This window comes from Schistocerca gregaria, chromosome 2 (assembly GCF_023897955.1).
Source record: "Schistocerca gregaria isolate iqSchGreg1 chromosome 2, iqSchGreg1.2, whole genome shotgun sequence".
In the NCBI taxonomy this organism is placed as follows: domain Eukaryota; kingdom Metazoa; phylum Arthropoda; class Insecta; order Orthoptera; family Acrididae; genus Schistocerca; species Schistocerca gregaria.
In genome coordinates this window covers 105,206,314-105,233,910 of record NC_064921.1, presented here as the reverse complement: position 1 = coordinate 105,233,910, position 27,597 = coordinate 105,206,314, and the positions used below count along the sequence as shown (strand labels likewise).

General features: G+C 42.4%; 1 protein-coding gene across 1 annotated transcript in view; it reads right to left on the bottom strand.

The window, feature by feature from the left end:
- Positions 1 to 27,597, bottom strand: part of LOC126336449 (SET domain-containing protein SmydA-8-like) — a 332,354-nt gene that overhangs the window by 39,963 nt on the left and 264,794 nt on the right. The window contains exon 5 of the mRNA XM_050000158.1: positions 20,197 to 20,388. Within this exon, the coding sequence (XP_049856115.1) occupies positions 20,197 to 20,388 (192 nt within the window). The remainder of the gene's footprint in view (positions 1 to 20,196; positions 20,389 to 27,597) is intronic.

The window sequence follows — 27,597 nt, the reverse complement described above, 5'->3', positions numbered from 1 at the left end:
TACATAGGAAACATGACCATTGTGTTAAGAGACGTCAGTGTTTGCACGGTAATGTTTAGTTGTTCATTATTTCCACGCACTTTTTGAGAAAGGAACGGTAGAGAAATAATAAGACTGGCTCAAAGAATCCCTTGCCAAGTACTTAATTGTCAATTGCAGAGTATTCATGTAGATGTGGATGCATATGTCAAGAGAGAGGTAGCAGGAAGGAGGGAGGGATGTAGTAATGGATAGTTCAGCCGGCCGCGGTGGTCTCGCGGTTCTAGGCGCGCAGTCCGGAGCCGTGCGACTGCTATGGTCGGAGGTTCGAATCCTGCCTCGGGCATGGATGTGTGTGATGTCCTTAGGTTAGTTAGGTTTAAGTACTTCTAAGCTCTAGGGGACTAATGACCACAGCAGTTGATTCCCATAGTGCTCAGAGCCATTTGAACCATTTGATAGTTCAGAAGTGCAAAATAAGAGTGAAAAACTTGCAAAGTATTCCTTACTTATATGTATCTTACAATTCGTTTTATCTTAGGAGAGGGAGAAAAGATAGAAATGTTTTCAGAGCGAAGAATAGATTATAGGTAAGGGGATATAAAAGAATACGTTTTCATAGGTTTTGAGAGGAACTATGGAGAACAGTAAAGAAAGTAGAAATTAAGGAGAACATATAGTATCAATGGAAACCAATAGATTTTTTTATAACGTTTTGGGAGAATTGAGTAGAAGAGCAATTGAGATGAAATTGTAAGAGAGATGAGAGAGAGAGAGAGAGAGAGAGAGAGAGAGAGAGAGAGAGAGAGAGAGAGAGAGAGGGAGGGAGAGAGAGAGAGAGAGAGAGAGAATGGAGGAGAAATTAACAATGAATAAATGTAAGATAAAATCGTTTGCATAATTTTTGGAGGACCGAGGGAGTATTAATGGATGGAAGGGAAGAGAGAGATGTATCTGAAATTGCACAAAATACCTTTAAACGTACATCTAAACTGATTACTTTGTATCTAGACGGGGTATAAATGAAATAAAAATAGAATATTTAACAAGCTGTATATTCAAAAGAAACTCACTTCAATTAAAAAGGAAACTCAAAGGAAAACTAACACAAATTTTATTTTATCTGTTCCCAAGTGATCTTCCACTGGCTCTCAATGAGGAAAAACGCGACATAACAAAACTTTTTAAGTACTCCAATATTTTATGCAGAATCCCACCTTATTTGTACTTCTATGAGTCTTGGCATAGAATCTATAAGCCGTCGGATGTAACAGCTTGAAGACGCAACTTCCTCCTAGGTTTAAAGAACGCAGTCCCAAGGGGCGTCAGCTGTAGTTGGGTCGTGTGGTTCGATTCTCGCTGGAGGCTTTTAACAGCCACAAATATGCCCTCATCACCAGCAGTAACGCCAAATAAAGAACGCAGGACTGTGCCGTGGTTCCAAATCAACATTAAACAAGTCCACGTACTACTGACTGGATCAGGGTTGGATTAGTTTTGGCCGGCCGGAGTGGCCGAGCGGTTCTAGGCGCTACAGTCTGGAACCACGCGACCGCTACGGTCGCAGGTTTGAATCCTGCCTCGGGCATGGATGTGTGTGATGTCCTTAGGTTAGTTAGGTTTAAGTAGTTCTAAGTTCTAGGGGACTGATGACCTCAGCAGTTAACTCCCATAGTGTTCAGAGTCATTTAAACAATTTTGGATTAGTTTTGGTAGTCAGAGGCGGAAGTCCTGCTTTCAGAAACTCTGTCTCTAGTAAGCTTTCTTATAGTAGTAATATTATTTTAATTCACGAATCAATCGCCAAGTAAGGTCATAGGAGCTTCATTTCCTACTTTAAGTGACCTTGAGATTTTGAAAATATTGGCACTGGACTGAGATTCGACTTCCGGTTCCAATTTTTCTTTGGATCTGAACCCTTAGAGATGCCACTGTTCCATCATTTCGTTCTGTCCTCGCGATGCCCAGCTCCTCCAAGTCTCTAAGAACGCCGCAATCCTAATTAAGGAATTCGGTAGTTGACCCTCTTCGTGTGGGGTCTACAACGACGATATTCACAGGGTTGGAGTCTCAGACAGCAGAGAACCAATCGTTGCGTTACGTCTAGTGGAACATGTGCCCATCTCACTACTGGTGAACAAACAAAAAATATTTCATGCCTATTCGTAGCTGTAACACAATAGCGAAAGGTGCCATGTTCGAACCCCAGCCAGGTAACAACTATTTGTATCTTCGTTTCAGGTACCAATCTCACGCTATGGTTGAACATACATAATATCTGACATCTGGTATCCTTGGTTAAGAATTCATATAGGTACTGGGTTCTACTCTCCGTGAATTACCACAAATTTTCTTCATGGCGTTTCAAACTAATGCGTTGCACTTTATCACATACCTTTCGTCGTTACTTCTGAGAGGCAATATAAGCTTCATGGGGTTCCCTGCGCAATGCTAAACGTATAATCAATTATTTCCAGGTTCGGACATTCGGCCATGTAAACTGACTCTGATGAAAACTACGATATTTTAGGTCTCTTTATGCCTTGTCGAGTCTCGATCAGACACACAAGCTTTGTGTGGTTAAAAATGGCTACAAATTCAGATCACGAACAGCAACTCATCATGTCATTTAATGGGTGTGATAAGGCTTCTGCAGTGTCATTTATTGTAATGAAGTTTAATTTACAAGCGTTAGGGACTGTCTCATCTCTAATAAGGTGTTTTTTAATATTTTTTAGGATGTTATTATTTTACGTCTGAACTGACAGCCATAAAGAGCAGTGTTTCCTAGTGGCCTCATGTTGTACCCATTGTGTATGGTCAAACGACTGTTCCGCGAAGGGCTAGAGAACCTGCGACACATCTGTGTTATTTTGGTTGCATACAGTTAGGTGCGGCCTACACATCGGAATTTGGGGGTGGCCTGCTTTTTGTGCAGCAGAGTGTTCATTCGGTACATCCGATTGGAGACCCCTTCAGAGACGTGGAGGAGGCATTGCCTTTGGCTATCTAGCGTGCTGAGTGCCGTCGTCTGCAAGTTGTGGCTCACATCGCCTCCAGCGACGACTGTCATATAGTTTCTGAGGCCATCCTCAGTTCATATAGGTGGATTGTGGAAGTGGTGAAGGCTGCTGGCCTCGCATATGGGGTGCAAGCACTGCTTGCAATTGGAAGCATTGTTCCCAAAGTTGATCGAAATCCTTTGGTTTGGAGCTGAGTGGAGGGCTTCAACTGAACACATCTGTGACGGTCTTCGTTTCAGATTCTTGGATCTGTGGTATCAGGTGGTGAATTGTAGTACTCCCCTTGATAGGTCTCGGTGAGACTACACAAAGGAAACAGCTACGCGGCTAGCAGAGTAAATGGGGAGTATACAGAGGGGTTTCATGGGCTAGGCGGTTGTTTGTGAAACTCTGATAAACACTCCCAAGACGACAAGCAGATAGCAAAACCATACCACGTTCAGAGTAATGATACTTTTGTAAGTAGGCTGTTTAGGTTTTCTTATTGGTAACGCCACGTAGAGCTCTGTATGAAAATCACTGGCTGTGCTGTGTGCAGTCAGTGGCTGGTTGGCATTGTTGTAATAGTCGCCATTGTAGTGTTGGGCAGCTGGATGATTGCCTTCGAGGAAATCTCTCGCGTTTAAATTATTCTCATGAACGAGAACTGGCTGAAGTCCGATGTAAAACGCTCTGAGGTATTTATCAATTCATGGAAAGTATACTGAAAAGGCAGATTAGACTTCATAGGAGTGTGAATTTTCACTGTAGTTGACAAAAATATTGCTTCTACTGAGATCGAATTTGAGTGTGGCAGTGAAGTTATCTGGCCGTATATAACAGGTCTAGGTGAAATCAAATTAATATTAGATTTCTCTGTGACAGTTTTAGAGTCATTCAAAGAAAATCTATGATCAGTAGCGCAGAAATTCCTAGATCATGCAGTATTAGATGGAGGTGACTTTAAACTATCGTGTATGTACAGGTACATCTATAGATACATTACAGGGGGTACCGACAGACAGGCTTACGAAGTATATTTACCACGTTTTCCGAAAACTGCCGTGAGAAGCTAGTTAGACAGACTATACCCAATGGAAATAATTTGTACTTTGTAGCTAGAAATATGTCTGACCTTATTGACGGCGTCAGTATAGACAGAAGGATTAGTGACCATGTAATCACAGCGAATATAGTTACTAAATAGGAGAGTATTTCACCTAGAAAGAGCAAATAAGCAGTTGTTAGGATCCCACTTTGACAATGATTAGATTAGATTAATACTAGTTCCATGTATCATGAATACGATATTTCGTAATGATGTGCAACGAGTCAAATTTTCCAATACATGACATAATTAAGTTAATTTAACGACATAATTAAGGGTAATATAACAAATTTTTGATTTTTTTTGTTTTCTTATTTTTTTAATATAATTTGTGCAATAAATACTTTATTCCTCAGTGATGAATTACCCCAAAATATGGTGTCATATGCAAGCAATCAGTGAAAATAGGCGTAGTAAGCTAATTTACTAAGATGTTTATCAACAAAATTTGCAATGACCCTTATTGCATAAGTAGCTGAACTCAAACGTTTCAGCAGATCATCAATGTGTTTCTTCCAATTTAATCTCTCATCAATGGACACACCTAAAAATTTTGAATATTCTACCTTAGCTATATGCTTCTGATTAAGGTCTATATTTATTAATAGCATCATACCATTTACTGTACGGAACTGTATGTACTGTGTCTTATCAAAATTCAGTGAGAGTCCGTTTACAAGGAACCACTTAGTAATTTTCTGAAAGATATTATTGACAATTTCATCAGTTAATTCTTGTTTGTCAGGTGTGATTACTATACTTGTTGCATCAGCAAAGAGAACTAACTTTGCCCCTTCATGAATATAGAATGGCAAGTCATTAATATATATTAAGAACATCAAAGGACCCAAGACCGACCCTTGTGGAACCCCATTATTGATAGTTCCCCAGTTTGAGGAATGTGCTGATCTTTGCATATTATGATAACTGCTTATTTCAACTTTCTGCACTCTTCCAGTTAGGTACGAATTAAACCATTTGTGCACTGTCCCACTCATGCCACAATACTTGAGCTTGTCTAGCAGAATTTCATGATTTACAGAATCAAAAGCTTTTGAGAAATCACAAAAAATCCCAATGGGTGGTGTTCAGTTATTCAGATCATTCAAAATTTGATTGGTGAAAGGATATATGGCATTTTCTGTTGAAAAACCTTTCTGGAAACCAAACTGACATATTGTTAGTACTTCATTTTTACAGATATGTGAAGCTACTCTTGAGTACATTACTTTCTCAAAATTTTTGGATAAAGCTGTTAGATGGGAGATTGGACGCTAATTGTTGACATCTGATCTATCCCCTTTTTATGCAAAGGTATAACAATAGCATATTTCAGTCTATCAGGGAAAATGCCCTGTTCCAGAGAGCTATTACACAGGTGGATGAGAATCTTACTTATCTGTTGAGAAGAAGCTTTTGTATTTTGCTGGAAATGCCATCAATTCCATGTGAGTTTTTGCTTTTAAGCAAGTTTATTATTTTCCTAATTTCAGAGGGAGACGTGGGTGAGATTTCAATTGTATCAAACTTCATATATATGGCCTCCTCCATTAACAGCCGATCATCTTCTAATGAACACCTGGATCCTACTATTTCCACAACATTTAGAAAATGATTATTAAAAATATTTTCAACTTCTGACTTTTTGTTCGTAAAGTTTTCATTCAATGTGATGGTAATACTGTCTTATTGTGCTCTTGGTTGACGTGTTTCTCTTTTAATAATATTACAAATTGTCTTAATTATTATCAGAGTTGCTGATATCAGACATGATACACATACTTCTGGATTTTTAATAAGTTTTCTTAATATAGCACAGTAGTTATTATAATGTTTGATAGTTTCTGGGTCACTACTCTTTCTTGCTGTCAGATACATTTCCCTTTTCCGAGTACAAGATATTTTTATACCCTTAGTAAGCCATGGTTTGTTACATGGTTTCTTACGAGTATATTTAACAATTTTCTTGGGGAAGCAGTTTTCAAATGCATTTACAAAAGTGTCATGAAAGAAATTATATTTTAAATTGGCATCAGGTTCACGGTACACCTCATCCCAGTCTAACTGCTGTAGGCTTTCCCTGAAATTTGCAATTGTTAAATCGTTAACTGAACTTCTTACTTTGGAGGACTGTTTAGTACTGCTGAATGGAGCTATGGCATATATTGTAACTAGCTGTGCACAATGATCAGAAAGACCATTCTCAACAGGCTGAGCATTTATCTGGTTAAACTTATCTTGGTCTATAAAGAAGTTATCTATCAGTGAGCTGCTATCCTTTACCACCCGAGCAGATGACAAAATTGAAAGAACCGAGTAATACTTCAAGGTCATTTTTCCTATTATCCTCTTTCAGAGAATCTACATTGAAGTCCCCAAAAATAATAATTTGCTTCCCTCTATCTGACAGATAGCACAACAAGGAGTCCAAATTTTTTAGAAATAGATGATAATTTCCCGATGGGGACCTATATACAGTTACAATTACAAATGTGCCTTTATTTAATTGAAGCTCACAAGCACATGCTTCTATATGTTTCTCTACACAAAACTTTTTTGTTTCTATACTTTTTGCACAATGATAGTTTTTGACATATATTGCAACTCCTCCTTTCTCCATATTTTCCAAATTACATGTGCAGAGAGCTTATATCCACTTACAATTACCTTATCCATATCAGTAACAATGTGATGCTCAGACAGGCTTAGTATATCTATTTCATCCTCAGCTTCTAAATCTTCTAAACAAACCAGAAGCTCATGTATTTTATTCTTTAAACTCCCAATATTTTGATGAAATATACTTACATTACTTTTAATTATACTTTTATGAGAACCTTTCCTTATTCTAACATTTGCAGTACTCTCCTGTCTGAGTTTCTCATTGTGCTGACTTCCTATACCAGTGGTCACATGGTGTTCAGAGAGGCAGATTATGTCAACTGGGTTGTGTGACATTAATTCATCAATGCAATTACCTAGGACTGAGATACAACTTGGTGGAGATAAAATTTGTGGTAATTGGTGAAAATTTATAATTGACAGCTGTGATTGGTGATCCAATGTGCTAGAATTGTGCTGTTTAATTTCTTTCCTAAGCTGAAGTTTTGTTTTAATACTGACCTCTCGTAGAACTTGACATCTTTCTGTCTTACCTATCCTAAAAAAGGTGCTGCTCCAACACCTGCAACCACTGGTATTTTACCATTCATGGCAGTGCCTCCCCCCTTAAATTTCTTGCTATTACCCCAGCCAGTTCCCCCTTCCCTTTCCTGTTGAGATGTAGGCCGTGCCTGGTATAGTCCCACCTACTGAGAGAATCAACAGGAACCACACCAATATGAACGCCCGCACGCGACTTAAGCAGCTGTTCCAACTTCAAATTAACTCTCCCAACAGAAGAGATAAAATGAGGCCGGTCATGGCGTCTCAGGACAGATACAAATTCAACATTGGTGTGACTCGATGACGACGCAATCTTTGCAGGACACACTCTATACTGTACCCAGGATCTCTGTCGATACTGTTCCCTGGCCCTCCCACAATAACCAAGGTGTCTTCCCTGGTAAACCCTTTACAGGGTGAACCTAAATCCTCTCTCACCTGATCCAGACTAGCACTTGGTTTGAAAAAAATTGTGACCTGGTATTCTGGTCCTAATTCCTCCTGCTGAAGTTGGCCTACACCTCTGGCATGAGAACTGCCTAACAACAAAACTTTCTTCCTTTTCGATGACTTTCTTACATTCTTTTTCAATTTCCTGTTGAAAGTTTGTTGTGTCCTGTTTACACCTACCTCTGCTTTAGGCTCATCAGTTTCTAACTGAAGCAACAGGTCAAACTTATTTTTGACATTCACCACAAAACTGTCAGACTTAGTTCTAGGCTTGTTCCTTCTGTTACCTGTTGCCACTTCCCACCTCTCTTTGCCCTTCTCCCTCCTTAACCTGTCCAGATCTTCCCTAGCCTGATCTAGCTCAGCCTGAAGGGCAGCAATTTTCCCCTCCTGTTCCACTATCTTCCTATCTCTGTTGCATATCCTACATAACCACTGATGAGCCTGATCCACTTTCCCGACACCCACGCCACTGCAGTCCCCCAATGAAAACCACTACTGCATCCATCACACCAAACCACGGAACTAACAATTCTACGGCAACATTTAGTTCCTGTAAGATGGAGATAGAGGAATTATAGGCAAAGTTTAAACGGGTTGTGAAACCTTCTCTGGATAAGTACGCTCCGAGAAAGTGGATTAAGCATGGGAAAGACCAACGAAAAAGACCCACTCTGGCTTAACAACGAAATTCGGAAAATGATAGGGAAGCAAAGGCTGTTGCACTCTCCATTCAAAAGAGAACGAGCAGATGACAACAGGCAAAATTTAATAGCAATTCGAAAAAATATCGATGCTCGAAGCATACAACAATTGTACTGTCATTACCTTAGCAAAAGATCTTGTCGAGAACCAAAGAAAATTCAGGTCCTGCGTAAAATCGCAAGACGACATAGTAATAAGCATCCTTGGCGTTGAGAAACAATTGAAAGAGTTGAAAGCAAGTAACTCGCCAGGTCCGGATGGAGCCCCAAATCAATTTTACGAAGAATAGTCTACGGCATTGATCCCATACTTAGATTGGATTTGTCATGAAGCTCTCGCCCTGTGCAAAGTATCAAACGACTCGAAAAAAGCGCAGGTTGCAAGCCGTCGTTTGCTTTAATCATAAATATATGTCCGAGTGATGCTAAATGATATCATCTTTACACAAAGAACAATCTTATATTCTCAGTAACCTTCAAATCATAAGCTGCACCCTTCATTTGTATACATGAAATTAGTGAATTTACTCATGGCATTTTTGTTGCCTGTGTCTGTGGTCACTTTCAGAACTCATATTAATTTAATAAGATTGAACCTTGAATTGCTGGTGTAACCACGTATCACCACAATAAAATAAGAACAGTAAGTAGTTGTGGGAGTGTGAATGAGATCAATGGTGTATATAAGTTTACAAAAATAGTGACAAGTTTTTATTATTCTTTTTATAACTACCAAGAGTTGAAAAATCTAACAGAAAAAATTAAAAATCGGTGGTACTTGATTGGCAAAGCATTCTCTGGGGTGGAAGTTCTACAGATTCTCTCCTGAATTAATCACTTTTACAGCGCAATCCGACTTTGTTTACATGAATCCACTGTGAGGCCCAATTATATTCAATTTTTTTACGACCAAGTATATCACAAACTATGGTTCATGGAAGAAAAGGTAGATGTAAATGGTTCAAATGGTTCTGAGCACTACGGGACTTAGCATCTATGGTCATCAGTCCCCGAGAACTTGAACTACGTAAACCTAACTAACCTAAGGACAGCACACAACACCCAGTCATCACGAAGCACAGAAAATCCCTGACCCCGCCGGGAATCGAGTAGCTGTAAATATCTAGAATGAGATTTTCACTCTGCAGCGGAGTGTGTGCTGTTATGAAACTTCCTGGCAGATTAAAACTGTGTGCCGGACCGAGACTCGAACTCGGGACCTTTGCCATTCGCGGGTAAGTGCTCTACCATCTGAGCTACCCAAGCACGACTGACGCCCCTTCCTGCAAGATTCGCAGGAGAGCTTCTGTAAGGTTTGGAAGGTAGGAGACGAGGTAGTGGCAGAAGTAAATCTGTGAGGACGGGCCGTGAGTCGTGCTTGGGTAATTCAGATGGTAGAGCACTTACCAGCGAAAGGCAAAGGTCCCGACTTCGAGCGTCGGTCCGGCGTACAGTTTTAATCTGCCAGGAAGTTTCGGCTATAAATATTACTCAACAACGCTACGCCAGTGCAGCAGTACTTTACCCTTTCTCTTTGATTCAAGCGGCATGCTGTGGGCGAGGAACGGCGCTTTGCGGCAGCTATAGTGTTCTGACGCGTAAGCGAAAATCTGCAAAATATTCTGACTGGCGTTCTGATAATTAGAACGCGGGGAACTTCCCTATTGGAGCTCTGACATCCCGACATATTTCAGTGTGAGCTTCACACGTTCGCTGTTCTGGCCAAACCAATTTGACTTACAAGCACGACGGTGTGTACTGGAATTGTCAAACGTCAGCCGGCCGACTCAGGACGAAAAGTTCACCGTCGTGACACACGATACGTCCGAGATGATGTGTAGTTTCACTGTTGCTACAGTTGGAAACTGCGACTGCCTCTTAGTCCATCACAAGTTACAGACCACAAGTCTCATCCAGTAGGGAAACACCTGAAGTTCTCCACCAGGGGAGGACCAGAAGATGAAGAAGGGACTCGAATGGAAAGTCCTAGGGGAAGGGCGACGTTGTTTTCGAGGAACACTACTGACAAAATGCATCGGCATCTGAAGCTGACTGCAGAACGATTCCACTGCCGCCAACGTACGTATTCGGTAAGGGCCACGAAGACAAGACAAGAGAAATTAGGGATCATATGGAGGCATACGTATAGACAGTCATTTTCCCCTCTCTTTCCCTGCGGGTAGAACAGGAAGGGAAATTATTAGTAGTGGTACAGAGTACTCTCCGCCAAGCACTGTTCGGTGGCTTGTGGAATATGTACGTAGATGTAGACGTTCACCTACTCTCCTTAGTTTTTGGCGTCTCTGACAGAACTACAATGTCACCTGCAAATCCCAGAGTTTTTATACTTATTTTATTTGAACTTTAATGCCCTTTTCAGATTTCTTCTCCGTTATCTTTACTGCTTGTTCAAAATGAAGATTGAATGACGTCGGGGCAAGGCTACAACCCTGGCTTACTCCGTGCTCAAGCACTGTTTCTCTTTCATGCGGAATCTTATAACTACAGTCTGATTTCAGCACAATTAGTGAATAATCTTTCGCTCACTGTTTTTTATCGCTGTTACTTTCAGACTTTCAAAGGGTGTTTTCCTGTCAACGATGTCAAAAGCTATCTCTGCATATTTCGAGATTTTAAACATGGCTGCAACAGCAACTGTTGAAATTTTAATAAAAAATTGTATCCTGCAACTGTTTAGGCTGTCGTCCTTTATCGTGAAGTATCACTGCATACCCAAATGCTATTAATTTAGCGTTGCCATTTTATCTCCTGAGATGAGTTTTAAGGTCGTCACTATCGCCTCGAGTGTTCTTTCATTTCTGCGAAACCCTAATTGATCTTCTCTGAAGCCGGCTTATTTTGCATTTTTCTGTAAAATAATTCGTGTCAGCGTTTTGCAACTGTAGCTTGTTAAACTGATGGTTCGCTACTATTCACATCTCTTAACACCTTCCGGAGTGGCCGTGCGATTCTAGGCGCTACAGTCTGAAACCGAGCGACCGCTACGGTCGCAGGTTCGAATCCTGCCTCGGGCATGGATGTGTGTGATGTCCTTGGGTTAGTTAGGTTTAAGTAGTTATAAGTTCTAGGTGACTGATGACCTCAGAAGTTAAGTCGCATAGTGCTCAGAGCCATTTGAACCTGCTTTCTTTGGAATTAGACCAGTTACATTCCTCTTGAAGTCTGCGGGTATTTCACCCATCTCAAATATCCTAGAAATAGTAAACTGAATTTCAAACATTAAAAATGTGCCGATTTTATAATTATTTATATGTCTTTCATTCGCTACACATGAGAGCAGAGTGGGTTGTAGGACAACTTCGTTTCTTTCACCGAAATATCCCAGCGGAATGGACGGAGAAAATCCGAATTGGAAAAATACTTGGAAGAGAATTTCTAGTTTTAGTATTCGTATGCAAATCGAGGAAAATCTCCCAAAAATTTTAGCCGGAACTAGGCGACTGGAACTACTTTAATTTTCTGCTGATACGAAGATGGCCATGGTCCCAGGCAAAATCAACTACATATGTGTGTGTGTGTGTGTGTGTGTGTTACATCAGGCAGATGGATTAAATGACCTGCGAGAAGACTTCTGTTTGATTACCACCTACGTACAGTACTGAGGTAGTGAAACAAAATCCGTTACTGAACAATGACCCCCCACAAAACCAGCTGCTGTCAATACCACAGCAGTGCTGAATCCTGATCCGGCAGATGAAATGGTACAGTATGTGTACAAGTGAGCTAAATTTGGCTCCGTTGCTTGTAGAAGCTACGAATGCGTCTCAGAATATACACGCATCGGATTGCACACCCGTCATACGTGATACCTACCCACGAGCTCGTCCCACGTTTGTTGCGTCTATCTGAGAACTGAATGCGCGCGTCTCCTCACTTTTACGTCAACATATAACGTAGTTGCTGGCTTCCTTCCGCAGCCGGCATGGACCACAGGCAGACTGCCGGAAATACCGCACGCCGCCTCTGCTGGCGCGCTATTATTACGTCAATTTACGGCTCTGCGGGGGGCAGTAAAGCTCACGATTTGCTGCTCTGTTCCTATCCCCAGAGTTCTGCGCTGTACTACCGGGTGCCCGACCTCTGGCTGCTGATGTACGCCTGCTGACAGCTCGTTTACCAGCGGCAAAGTGTTCCCTCAATGGGTTGCACAGAAAGCGCCATTTCCCTCAAGAAGAAACTTACAGTTAGTTACAGTAAAGGTAATTTCTCGTAGACTTCTGCGATAGCGCTGAACAGATTACTTGGAATCAGCTCGACCCGTTTCTTCTTTTTCTTTTTGCAATAATTTCTTTTGCGCTATTTTGTGTCATCGTTAACATCAACATCTACCGGTTTGTTATAATTAAACTTTCTCTGTTTAACACGTTATAACACGGAAACTAATTACTGTACGAGGATAAAACTTGATAGCATTAATGTCCAGAGTATGGGGTGCATAATTTCCATGAGTCCAGTTCGAACTATGGCCACCAGGTGCCATGATCAGTTATCGTGATTCCCAGTCTCCCATCCTGACCAATCGCTGTGCACTTGTTGACGCGTCGACATGAGCTTGGACAAAAGGAGAAGGATATTACTGGTAAAGCTCTATTATCAAAACAACAGTAATGCTGTGGCTGCATTTCGAGAGTATCGCCGGCTGAAACGATTAAGGAAGTGTCCTCTTTCTCCACTTGCTGTGCGGAGCATGATGAAGAAGTTCGAATCAGCTGGAGAACTGACCGTCGCTCAATCAAAGTGAGCGCCTCATCGTGAAATCGCTGCTGCTATGACAGACAACGCTGCTCGCAACTCCCGATCGCCAGGCAGTGCGCTTGCTGTGTCACGACAGTTCAACATCCTATGGTCCACTGTACGGAAGGTGCTTCGAATCATTCTCAAATGGTATCCGTACACGATCCATATCGTACAGCAGCTTGCACCACGGGACGCACAATGATGTGTTGACTTCGCTCTCCACTCTCTTATAAGGATTGAAGTTGATGAGGGCTTTCACTGGACCATCCTATGGACAGACAAAGCTCATTTCTCTCTGACGGGTAACACGAATACACAGATTTGCTGAGTGTGGGGATTTCACCTCCAATCACTGTGCATTAAGTTCCTCTGTACGGTGAACGTGTCACCGTATGGTGTGGCTTCACAGCTACGTTCATTATTGGCCCATTCTTTTTTGAACAGGTTGGCTGTAGGACCTAAGACATGCAGTGTGGCTGGCCGGAGTGGCGGAGCGGTTCTAGGCGCTACAGTCTGGAACCGCGCGATCGCTACGGTCGCAGGTTCGAATCCTGCCTGGGGCATGGATGTGTGTGATGTCCTTGGGTTAGTTAGGTTTAAGTAGTTCTAAGTTCTAGGGGACTAATGACCTCAGCAGTTAATTCCAATAGTGCTCAGAGCCATTTGAACGTGCAGTGTGACTGGCCAGTACTGCGATATGCTTCGCCAGCATGTCATACCCGTCCTAGAGGAGAGAGACGCATTGAACTCAACAGTACTCATGCAAGATCGCGCCCCACTGCACATCGCTCGTGCAATTCATAAGTTCACCAGCTTCTCCGAAAGACATTTGGAAACGATCGAATTATCAACCGATCGTTTCCAAACGCTTGGCTGGCAGGACCACATGATCTCATTCCTTGTGATTCCTGATTGTGGGGCTACCTGAAGGACACGGTTTACCAGCGGAGCATTCACACATGTGCTGATCTGAAGGGCAGCATGTCAAGAGAGGATTCCAGCATACCTATGGGCATGCTTCGTTCTGCTGTGTAGAATGCAAACCTGCGCTTTCAGACTCTTCTGGACACTGATAGGAGCCATATTGAGGCCCTTTTATAGCAGTAATAGCACCGGTATGAAATGGTGTTATGTATCGTAGCAGCACATTAAAAGTGTTTCAGTTGAATTGATTCTGCATTATTTCTCTTCCCCATGTCCTTGACATTAATGCTACTAAGTCTGGTACTCGTACGGTAATTAGTTTCCGTGTTCTAAAGTGCTAAATAGGGAAAGTTTAACTATAACCACCCAGTGCGTCTACATCTATACCCCGTAATCCACCCTGCGGTGTGTGGCGGATGGTACTTTTTGTTCGAGTTTCAGTTCCGCCTTTTCCTGTTCCAGTTGCGTATGATTCGCGTGAAGAACGATTGCTAGTAAGCCTCCGTGTGCCAAGAATCTCCCCAGCTTTATCTTCACGGTGTTTTCGCGAGATAATTGTGGCAGGAAGCAATATACTGGTTGACTGCTCTAGGAATGTTCGCTATCTGAAATTTAACAGCAGACCTTTACGTGATGCAGAATGCTTCTCTTGCAGCGTATGCCACTGTAGTTGGTTGAGCATCCCCGCGACGCTTTGGCGCTAACTAAATGAAGATGTAATTAAACATTGCCCTTGCTTCGATCTTCTCCGTTTCCTCTATCACTCCTGTTTGGTACGAGTCCCGTAATGATAAGGTATATTCAATTACTGGTCGAACGAGTGTTTTCTAAGCAACTTCCTTTATTGATGGACTATGTTTCCTTAGGATCTTAGTCTCGTATCTGCCCTATACGCAATTAATTTTACTTGGTTGCTCCACTTCAGATCGCTCCGTATGCATATACATACACATTTTATGGAAGGAACTTCCCAATGGTTGTTCTGCAGTCGTGTAGTCATACAATAAAGGGTCTTTCTGTCTATGTATTCGCAACACGCAACATTTATGTTGAGGGTCATTTGGCATTATCTACGCCAAACGCCGATCCTCATCAGGTCTTCCAGCATTTCGCTGCAGTATTCTAGTTTCGCAATTTCTCTCTATACAACAACATCATCCGCGAAGAGTACTATGGTAATTCCGACGTTATCTGCTAGGTCATTTATGTATACTGTGGAAAGTACTGATCCTGTAACACTCCCCTGGTACACATCCGAAGTTATTTTTACGTCTGAAGACTGCTCCCCGTTGAGAATGATATGACAATATTCGCCATAGTGAACGTAAATAACATTTAACAAAGAAATACATTAATTATTGCCACTCTAAACGTCGCATGGTTGGCGAGTGAGTGTGCCTAGGCTAATATCTGTTGCAGATATGTTTCAGAGGAGCTGACACAACCGGTGAAATGAAGTACACAGTATAAAAAATACCCTTCCGGAACAAAAGGCGAGAAAATTAGACTGAGTATAAAAATCTTCTTCATCACAATTATATTTTTACGAAGATACCGTCCACTGTGGCAACATACAACATAAACTTTTAGTAACCTCATCCTGATGAACATGAAATCTCAAAATCTAGTTATCAACATAGCTACTCCATGTAATCAAAAGCTGCGTCTGTAAAACTCAAACATACCCTGTAAGAAATTATGATGGCGGACAGAGTCACTGTGATCCAATATCGTCTACCACAGACTATGATTCTACAGACTGATCATGGAAATGACAATCCGCACCTCAAATACGAACTCACAGTATCTCCCAAACAGGGTTATAGGCGAAGAAATTCTACAACATATTACGATTTATATCTATAAAGCGATACTGCAACATCCAACACACCTAAAGGTACTCATGTATCCATATTATAACTGTACAGGGGTCTGGGATAACTCACAGTAAATTGCTCCTAACACTTGCGCTTTCCCTCTGGTACGATGTCGCTCTTACAGCCAACGTCCTCAGCTATTTGTTGGATATATTCAAATCTTTTTTCCCCCAACAGTTTTTGTCCTCTGCGGTTCTCTTCAGTACTATGGCAGTAAACCTCTCAGCGCCTTAACTCATACACTGTCGTTCCTTCCTCCTTCTATTCGGCATTTTTCACTTCTCCATTGTCCGCCCCCTTAGCTGAGTGGTCATTGCGCCTGATTTCCATGTAGTGTGCCCGGGCTCGTTTCCCGACCGGGACGGAGATTTGCTTCCCCCAGGGACTGGGTGTTGTGTTGACCTCATCATCGAGATGCAAGTCGCCCAACGTGGCGTCGACTGAAAAGACTTGCAACTCCGCAGCCGAACTTCCTCAGGTGGGGACTCTCGGCCGTAAATACATGCGATCATATTTCATTTCACATAATCATTTGCTTGCCGATTCTGCGGAGAGTCCCCTCATTCCTTTATCAGTCCACACAAGTTTCATCATGCCCAACACCACACCTCAAACTCTTTTAATCTCTTGTTTTGTCGTATGCTCTAGACGTACATTCTCAGAAATTTAATCAAATTAAGGCCTATGTTTATAACAGTAAACTTCTTTTAAAAAGAATTCCCTCTTTGCATATGGTAGTCTGATTCTTATATCATCTGTGCTTCGTACATCATGCTTCCAAGTTAGCAGAATTCCTTCACATCGTCTACTATGCGATCCTAAATTCTTCACTTTTGCTACTCCTCATTACTTTCGTCTTTATTTGGCTGACTCTCAATCCATATTCTGTACTCAGAAGGCCCTGTTCGTCTTTCTAACTTTCACCGAGGACAGCGAATGTTATCAGTGATGTCCTTTCACCCTCAATTTTAATAACGACTCCTGGACCTTTCTTTTATTCCCCTGACTACTTCTGCGATGTTTAGATTGAACAGCAGAGAAGAAATACCATATATCTATCTTACCCACTATTCAATTTGAGTATCTATCTCACGCTTGGTTGTCTTTTTCATTGCTTCTTCTACATATTACACACATATTCATCTTTTCCTACAGATTAAACATATTTTATGGGAATTTGTAGCATTTTGACCATTTTAATTTGTCAAACGTTTTTTCCAACTCGACATATCCTATGATATTGTTATGATTGTTCTTACGTCCTCCGCAACGTTGGCACTGACTCTAGTGCTTTACTTTTCATAAAGCCAGACTCATCGCCATCAAACAATTGCTCAGTTTCCTTTTCTATTATACTACATATTATTGTTTTCAGCAGTTCTGATCTTTAATGCATGAGTTGTGAAGCAGATTGAGCTACAGATCTCGCTTACACGTACCTTTGCCATTTGCAGGGTGGTGTGCATGACATCCTTCAGAAAGTTCGACGGTATGTCTCCAGTCTTATAGATACTACGCACTAATTTGAATAATCGTTTGATTGTCTCTTTCCCCAGTCAGTTTAGATATTCCGCAGGAATGTTGTTTATCCCCTCTGCCTTATTTGGTCGAAGGCATTCCACAACTCGGTTACATTTTGACTTTAATACTCCATCGTAAAGGCCCTTTCCACTGGCTGGATAACTCAATGCACATGTTGGAGGAAGGGAAGGGCGTACCATTACAATACCACATGAACAAAATGAACAACACATAGCTTCAAATAACTTCAGCTAATCATGTTACAAAATCCAGAATATTTTACGTTATATCTATTATACCGATATAAAAAGTTAACGATTAAACGTCCCATCGTCAGCTAGGTCATTAGCGATGAACACAGGCTCGAAATGGGGAACAAACTGGCCGTTGTCTTTGAAAGGAACTAATCTGGAATTCACCTTAAGCGATTTAAGGAAATCAAGGAAAACGAAGACGAAAACTATGTAAAAGGAACAAATCGAGTTACACATTTTTTTAACTATCCGTTTTAATTGCATTTATCAGTTAACAGGCGCCAGAGATTAGACCACATACTCAAAACATACGCGAACTTCGAGGTATGTGTTCGGAGCTTAATAGGTGGTAGGTCTGGCTCGTTCTGATATGCATGGCAGGTACTGTCGTTCCTTATTGGTGCTCAAATATACCCGAAAGATAAGGCATCTGCGCTAGAATTTAGTATTTTATGGCTGGCAGCTCTGGCTCATTCTGACCTGTGTAATACCAAAAAGATACCAGGGATGAGGCATACCTGTCAGAATACGATGATCAACGCTGACAGCTCTGGTTCGTCCTAACCTGTGTGGCACCAGAAAGGTACCAGCGATGAGATTCCAACACGAAGGTCGAGGCATGTGCGCAAGAATTTGGTACTTCATGGTTGGCAGCTCTGTTTATTCGTGAGCTGTATGGTATCGGAAAAGTACCAGCGGTGAGGGGTCCCTATTATAAACAAACTTCGAGGCATACACAACTGAAATTGGTGCTATATGGTTGGCAGCTCTCGTCGGTTTAGACCTACACAGTAAAAAAAAAGTTACCAAAGATGAGACAGCCGTACTCCAGTATATCCCACCGTCGAGACATGTGTGTCAGAACTCGGTGCTTCATGGTTGGCATCTACATCTATATTTACATCTACATCTATACTCAGCAAGCCACCTGACGGTGTGTGGCGGAGGGTACCTTGAGTACCTCTATCGGTTCTCCCTTCTATTCCAGTCTCGTATTGTTCGTGGAAAGATAGATTTTCGGTATGCCTCTGTGTCGGCTCTAATCTCTCTGATTTTATCCTCATGGTCTCTTTGCGAGATATACGTAGGAGGGAGGAATATACTGCTTGACTCCTCGGTGAAGGCATGGTCTCGAAACTTCAACAAAAGCCCGTACCGAGCTACTGAGCGTCTCTATTGCAGAGTCTTCCACTAGAGTTTATCTATCATCTCCGTAACGCTTTCGCAATTGCTAAGTGATCCTGTAACGAAGTGCGCTGCTCTCCGTTGGATCTTCTCTATCTCTTCTATCAACCCTACCTGGTACGGATCCCACACCGGTGAGCAGTATTCAAGCAGTGGGCGAACAAGAGTATTGTAACCTGCTTCCTTTGTTTTCGGACTGCATTTCCTTAGGATTCTTCCAATGAATCTGTCTGGCATCTGCCTTACCGACGATTAATTTTATATGGTCATTCCATTTTAAATCACTTCTAATGCCTACTCCCAGATAATTTATGGAAGTAACTGCTTCCAGTTGCTGACCTGCTATATTGTAGCTAAATGATAAATGATCTTTCTTTCTATGTATTCGCATCACATTACACTTGTCTACATTGAGATTCAATTGTCATTCCCTGCACAATGCCTCAATTCGTTGCAGATCCTCCTGCATTTCAGTACAATTTTCCATTGTTACAACCTTTCGATATACTACAGCATCATCCGCATAAAGCCTCAGTGAACTTCGGATGTGATCCGCAAAGTCATTTATGTATATTGTGAATAGCAACGGTCCTATGACACTCCCTTGCAGCACACCTGAAGTCAATCTTACTTCGGAAGACCTCTCTCCATTGAGAATGACATGCCGTGTTCTGTTATCTAGGAATTCTTCAATTCAATCACACAATTGGTCTGATAGTCCATATGCTCTTACTTTGTTCATTAAACGACTGTGGGGAACTGTATCAAACGCCTTGCGGAAGTCAAGAAACACGGCATCTACCTGTGAACCCGTGTCTGTGGCCCTCTGAGTCTCGTGGACGAATAGCGCGAGCTGGGTTTCATACGATCGTCTTTTTCCAAACCCATGCTGGCTCCTACAGAGCAGATTTACAGTCTCCAGAAAAGTCATTTTACTCGAACATAAAACGTGTTCCAAAATTCTACAACTGATCGACGTTAGAGTTATAGGTCTATATTTCTGCACATCTTTTCGACGTCCTTTCTTGAAAACGGAGATGACCTGTGCACTTTTCCAATCTTTTGGAACGCTACGCTCTTCTAGAAACCTACGGTATACCGCTGCAAGACAGGGGGGGGGGGGGGGGGGCAAGTTCCTTCGCGCACTCTGTGTAAAATCGAACTGGTATATCATCAGGTAGAGCGTCCTTCCCTCTCTTGAGCGATTTTAATTCTTTTCCTATCCCTCTGTCATCTATTTATTTATTGGCAGCTGTGGTTTGTACTGACCTGCATGGTGTAGGCGTAGCTGAGCGTGATGGGCCGTCCCTGGGGGATACGCGTGGACGCCCTGACGGTGAGGACGTATTGCTGGTCGTCCGTGTGGCTGGTGTTGGGTACACAGTCGTGGCACATGAGGAACGCCGCCGGGAACAGGCTGCGTGCGCTCTGCCCATGGGGCCCGATCTCGAAGGCGTTCACCTGCCAAGTAGACACCATAACACTTTAGGACACTCTCATCCAGAGAACGTCAACCTGCTCTCGAACTTCGAGTCTTTACTTGCTGGACCATCCGGTTTTTTCCTGAACAGACTTAGAGCCTTTAAGGGGGGTAGGACGTCAAATGGGCCGACTTGGAGCAGGAGAGGCACCACAGAAGATTTTAATTTTCAGTGCCTATACTTTTACAAATAAATTCATAAAACTTTCCCAGCATGAGCAGGAAGGATTCAGCATTCACAATCATAGCAGTGAAAATTCAAAAACATAACAAAATAATTTTTTTTACATGCGAAATTCCATCATTTTTTCATTTACTATTGGCTGCATTTGTTGCTATAGGTACATTTTTCTTCACAAGTAAGAGAGATTCTTTGATGAATTTTGCACAGCATAGAAACCATACTTACAGGTATATGAAACTCTAGAATTTTCCAAATCTATTAAAAACTATCCTAAAAATTGAGATAATTAACTACAAAATTTAATTTTTTTTCTAAACATAAAGCTTAAAACGTAAGAGCTCATTCATTTTTTCATAAAGAAAGTAGATTCTAAAGTTTCAGACACCTGTAAGTATGGTTTGTATGCTGTGCGAAATTCATCAAACAGTCTCTCTTACTTATGAAGAAAAGTGTACCTATAGCAACAAATGCAGCCAATAGTAAGTGAAGAAATGATGAACTTTCAGACGTAAAAAATTTATTTTGTTATGTTTTTGAACTTCCGTTGTTATGAGTGTGAATCCTGAATCCTTCCTTGTCATGCTGATAAAGTTTTATGAATTTACTTGTAAGACAGTGGAAATTAAAATGTCCTGTGGTGCCTCTCCTGCTCTAAGTCGGCCCGTTTGACGTCCTACCCCCTTAACTATTTCTCTTTCTCTCTCTCTCTCTCTCTGTCTCTCTCTCTCTCTGTCTCTCTCTGTCTCTATCTCTCTCTCTCGCTCTTTGCACTCTCTCTCTTTCGCCGAGAGCACATACCCTTCTGGACATGACTGGAAGACAGGTAGGGGGGAGCGATGTATAGGCTGTCAGAATGAATCTAAAACTCTAGATTCCGGGCGTAGTTCCATGTATGAAATTTTCAACGCCGTTGCATTCTGTCAGTAAGTTCCGTAACTGCCTACATTCTGCTCCAGAGAGTCTCGTTACAACCCTTTCAGTTCTTTCCAGATGCTCCCACTTATTCCCCTCTCTTCCAGCGGTACTAGTCTACACAAGTGCCTAAAAAGAATCTCTACAACTTTCGTATAGTACAGGAGCTATGTTTAATGAATTATTTGCTATGGAAAGCAGTAATCACAGGGCGTACGATAGTATCAGCAAAAACGTTTCACTAAACATGACTTCGAAACGAACCGTTTGTGAGATAATTGTGAGTGTGAGGTTGCGAGTCAGCAGAATGACATATTGTTCGACTTAGCACAAGTGGATTTTGAATTTAAGCTTCTCGATTGAGTTCCCGAGTCCTTCACTCCTGTAGCTCCGATACTGCGCTCGTCTCTGCATTGAGTTACGAATTCTTTCGGACACTCGCAGATCATCTGGTAAATCTTGACATGAGCGAAAAAAAAAAAAAAAAAAAAAAAAAGGTTCAAATGGCTCTGAGCACTATGCGACTTAACTTCTGAGGTCATCAGTCGCCTAAAACGTAGAACTAATTAAACCTAACTAACCTAAGGATATCACACACATCCATGCCCGAGGCAGGATTGGAACCTGCGACCGTAGCGGTCGCTCGTTTCCAGGCTGTAGCGCCTAGAACCGCACGGCCAGACACGAGTGCACAATTCGTTGCTGCAGTTCTGCATCCATATCATAGGGAGTGCTGTACACCTAACGTTTGAGGTGAACCCAGGCAACATTATCCAGAGAAATGACGACAGGTTACCTTGAAGATGCAGTTCCTGCTCAATGTACACATTTGTACCACACTGGCGTATTTGATGTCGTCTGACTTCAGCATCAAAAGGTGCCAGTGCCCAGTGTTGTGGGTATCACATTGCGGAACCACTGGACATGGGTGAATTTTCTGTTCTATTACTTGGGGGATTTATTCGAAAAATTTTCCTCATCTCGTGGGAAAGTATAGACGTATCTTTGACCAGATACTTCCGTCGGCGTCAGACGTAGGTGCGCCGAATCTGTTACGGTCGATATCCGACCAGTCGTGTAGATTTTGATTTTTGCGTGTCACCTCTCAATAGTTAGCACTGGCAGTGATTTTTGTGTGCAGTTCCTGTGCACCAGCTATCTGCTGCTTGCATACTTCCTCGTGCTCAAGCAAAGGAAACACTGCTGAATTTCAGGTTTGGGTTCCTTGAGGTTTCCCTTTTTCCGAAGACTTTCTCAGTTAGCTGACTCTATCAGAAGAGTCGCTGCCATATGACGTGTAGCCTCCTCAGTTTTCAGCGTTAACCTTGAGAGCGTAGTGTCTTCCCACCTTACGCAATATTTGCGCGCCGTAGCTTGTACGAGTGCTATGCGAAAAGTAAGGAACGATCGGTCCCGAAATGGAAACCACAGTGGAAATCAAAACTGTTTTATTTGCGACAGTTAACTACACCTTCCAGCTACATCTTTACATAGTCGGCGCACCAACGTAGGCGTCTATTGTAGCGTTGTATCAGCTTTCGAACACCCTCGTCATAGAAGGCAGCATCCTGTGCTTTTCGACTACTTTCTAAACTGGACTGTAGCTCGTTGCCTGTAACAAAATGTTTTCGTTGTACCCAGCGGTTCATTTGAGCAAAGATGAAAATCAGAGGGAGACACGTCCGGGCTGTACGGTGAGTGGACAAACACCTCCCATCGAAAAAGCTGCAGGCTCGTTCTCATTGTTCCTGCAGTGTGCGGTCGAGAACTGTCATGAAGAAGGAACTGCATGACAGTTGCGTTATGCGGAGGTGCATGGAATCGGGCGAAATCTCTCGGCAGGCTATCATACTTGGCGGGAGACACTGTTTTCTAGGCACCTTTATGCACTCACTGTGCGCTTCAGAACCGAGAAGAGTGACACGACGCTATCTACGGGGATACTAGAGACATTGCCCAACGCATCTGCGCAAAGCTTCTACGCATTTTCACTGTGGTTTTCATTACGCGACCGATCGTTCCTGATTTTCCGAATAGCGTTCGTAATTTGATTTGAGCCATTGTCGCCGAAGTTTGTCATTGACACCACCATGAAGGCACTCAGCGTATATCGGGACCAGCGTGAGCAAGTAGGCCATATTGTATCGTAAAGTAAATCATGTTGTGAGAAAATAATAACGTTTTATCGCAATTTTGTTTGCGTATTGCGAAGAATCTGAGGAAAGTATTTTTGTAAAAATGTATGAATATCGTATGACTAGGGCCTCCCGTCGGGTAGACCTTTCGCCTGCTGCAAGTCTTTCGATTTGACTCCGCTTCTGCGACTTGCGCGTCGATGGGGGTGAAATGATGATGATTAGGACAACACAACACCCAGTCCCTGAGGGGAGAAAATCTCGGACCCAGGAATCTCCCGGGCCCTTAGGATTGACATTCCGTCGCGCTGACCATTCAGGCACCAGGGGCGGACGGTATTTTTGTAGCAGTGTACCATATTCGTTAACGAATGGACAATTATTGAAGTGTACGAAAAAAACGTAAATTAGTTACAAACTACGGCATGAAAACAATGAGACGCGTCAAAAACTGCCGCATACATTTATTTTTATGCTACTAATTCCATTCGCAGTAGATTTCATAGTCAGTGTCCACATCTGACGCTAAATGCACTTACAAAATTGTATCACGGTACCACACATAACCGGCCGCGGTGGCCGAGCGGTTCTAGACTCTTCAGTCTGGAACCGCGCGACCTGTACTGTCGCAGGTTCGAGTCCTGCCTCGGGCATGGATGTGTGTGATGTCCTTGGGTTAGTTAGGTTTAGGTAGTTCTAAGTTCTAGGGGACTGATGACCTCAGATGTTAAGTACCATAGTGCTTAGAGCCATTTGAACCATACCACACATAGTTCAGGAGCTATAACGTCATAAACACTGAAATGTGTGAAAAAGTATGGCATTGGGTAAGACGTTCAAATTTATTATTGCTTTGTTACCGAGTCTATTAGCAACATATTTCGCATACAGTACCCACATATATACTACATGCCATCAACATTGCTACACCACGAAGATGACGTGCTACAGACGCAAAAGTTAACCGACAGGAAGAAGATGCTGTGATATGCAAATGATTAGCTTTTCAGGACATTCATACAAGGTTGGCGCTGGTGGCGACACCTACAACGTGCTGACATGAGGAAAGTTTACAATCAATTTTTCATACACAAACAGCAGTTAACCGGCGTTGTCTGGTGAAACGTTGTTGTGACGCCTCGTGTGAGGACTTTGATAAAGGACGGATTGTAGTCTATCGCGTTGGTCGAGATCCAATGACTGTTAGCATATTGTGGAATCGGTGGGTTCAGGAGGTAATACGGAACGCCGTGCTGGATCCCAACGGCCTCGTATCACAAGCAGTCGAGATGACAGGCATCTCATCACACGGCTGTAACGGATCGTGCAGCCACGTCTCGATCCCTGAGTCAACAGATGGGGACGTTTGCAAGACAACAACCATCTGCACGAACAGTTCGACGACGTTTGCAGCAGCATGGACTATCAGCTCGGAGACCCTTGACGCTGCATCACAGACAGGAGCGCCTACAATGGTGTACTCAACGACGAACCTGGGTGCACGAATGACAATACGTAATTTTTTCGGATGAATCCAGGTTCTGTTTACAACATCATTATGGTCGCATCCGTGTTTGGCTACATCGCGGTGAACGCACATAGGAAGCGTGTATTCGCCATCGCCACACTGGCGTATCACCCGGCTTGATAGTATGGGGTGCCATTGGTTACACGTCTCTGTCACCTCTTGTTCGCATTGACGGCACTTTGAACAGTGGACGTTACATTTCAGATGTGTTGCGACCGTGGCTCTACCCTTCATTCGATCCCTGCGAAACCCTACATTTCAGCAGGATAATGCACGACCGCATGATGCAGGTCCTGTACGGGCCTTTCTGGATACAGCAAATTTTCGACTGCTGCCCTGGGCATCACATTCTCCAGAAGTCTCACCAACTTAAAAGCGTCTAGTCAATGGTGGCCGAGCAAATGGCTCGTCACAACACGCCAGGGTGGTATCGTGTTGAAGGTGCATCGGCAGCTGTACCTGTACACACCATCCAAGCTGTGTCTGACTCAATGACCAGGAGTATGAAGGACGTTATTACGGCCAGAGGTGGTTGTTCTGGGTACTGATTGCTCAGGATCTATGCACCCAAACTGCGTGAAAATTTAATCACATGTCAGTTCTAGTGTAATATATTTGTCCAATGAATACCGGTTTATCATCTGAATTTCTTCTTGGTGTAGCAATTTTAATGGCCAGTAGTGTAGGTGGGTTGAGGTGTGTTGGAATACAAGATTCTTCTACACGTGTCTGGTTGTCTGCAACAAAGGGGCGAGACGACAGGCTGCAGTTACACCCCGTCTCAGTGTCGAATAACGGATTCTTCTCACACAATCCGACTTGAAGGTGCCTGGAGAGGCAGAGCTGAAGAAATAACTCTTGATAGTCGATATATCTGTAGTATAAAAATAGTGCGTTGTCGATCTACACAACATTAGTAACTTTGGTTCCTACTGGCATCAGCTATCCAGGGTTAAAATTTCGTGACACAGTTTTCTCTTCCTGTCCTTATTTCTGGTATCCTGTGACACAGTTCTTCTCCTCCTTTCCATATTTCTAGTATCCTCTGTGCAACTTTCAAACCATGCAGTTCGTGTCATTCTCGTCCTCTGCAAAAATGACATGCGCGCATGTCTGAGGAAGATTGCAAAGTACATTTGAACAACACAGGCACCGGGATTTTGACAACCTGTGACGTGGTCGCGAAACGAACGGTGATCCAGAAAGTGTAGAATAAATTTCTTTATTTCCGTCTATGATTACAAAAAGTTAGGCCCTCAGACTACCGGTTTCAGTCAGCAATGATCATCGTCAGATCTGTTTTAAACTCATGTGCTAATATAATGGAGCCTTAGTGGCATCGTCAGACAATAAACACAAAATCAAGCTGTGCTGAGCTGATTTTGTGTTTATCTTTTGACGACGCCATTATAGCTCCATTATATCAGGACGTGTTTTTAAAACAGATCTGAAGATGGTGATGGCTGATCGAAACCGGCAGTCTGAAGACCAAGCATTTTGTGACCATGGACGGAAAAAAAGAAATTTATTCTACTGCAGTTTTGTATCCCATGCCTAATAACTTTTTCAGGGGCAGTGGCTTTCACCAGGCATTATCTCTTTCAAGGGCGGCTGTTATTAATGTTAACCACCGATTTTATGACACCTGGTGACCGAATGGGGCAGCAGTTGTCACTGCGAACCACACAGTTAGTTGAGGGAGTTCTCCCTAGACGGCACGGCATTGTATATCACACATTTTGCTTTCCTGTTGTTGGTACAGCACAGTCTGTTTGTGCCGTTTAGTTGGTGTACGTTTTGAAGAACAAATTTGGCACATATATACTACTTTCGTTTCCAAGTAAGTATTTTCATAAGTAAATTTAGTTCATGGTAATGGCCTTCAGTGCAATAGTTACGTGAAACAAGTTTATTTATTTCATATTTTTGTTACTTTAATCTAGGTTAGCGCTGCTAACCATCGCACAATTGAAATACAGGTTTCATTCAGTATGGGTAGGAGGTGTCTTAGTGATGATGAAATACGAAAACTACTTTTCGAGCTGTGAATTTGATCTTTACTATGCATGATCCTAGTGACACCACAAGTGTAAATAGGAAGGAAAAAGATGGACCAGCTACTGTAATGGCATGTCCCCATGTACTGAATGACTATAACAGGAGCATGAATTTTGTGGACAATTTTGATCATGTAAGTGGAGACTCCGGTTGTGATCGCAAAGGTAAAAAATGGTGGTATAAGCGTTTCTTTCCACTTTATTAATATTGTGTAGTGAATGCGTTTATCATGCATAAAGAAATTGAAATGGAACCATTCACGAATAAAGACTTCCGATGGAAAACGTACGAAGGAATGCTTGCCAAGGCAATTGTCCTCACAGAGGCCTAAGTCAAAAAGGAAGATCGTAGCTCTCAGTAAACATAAATCACA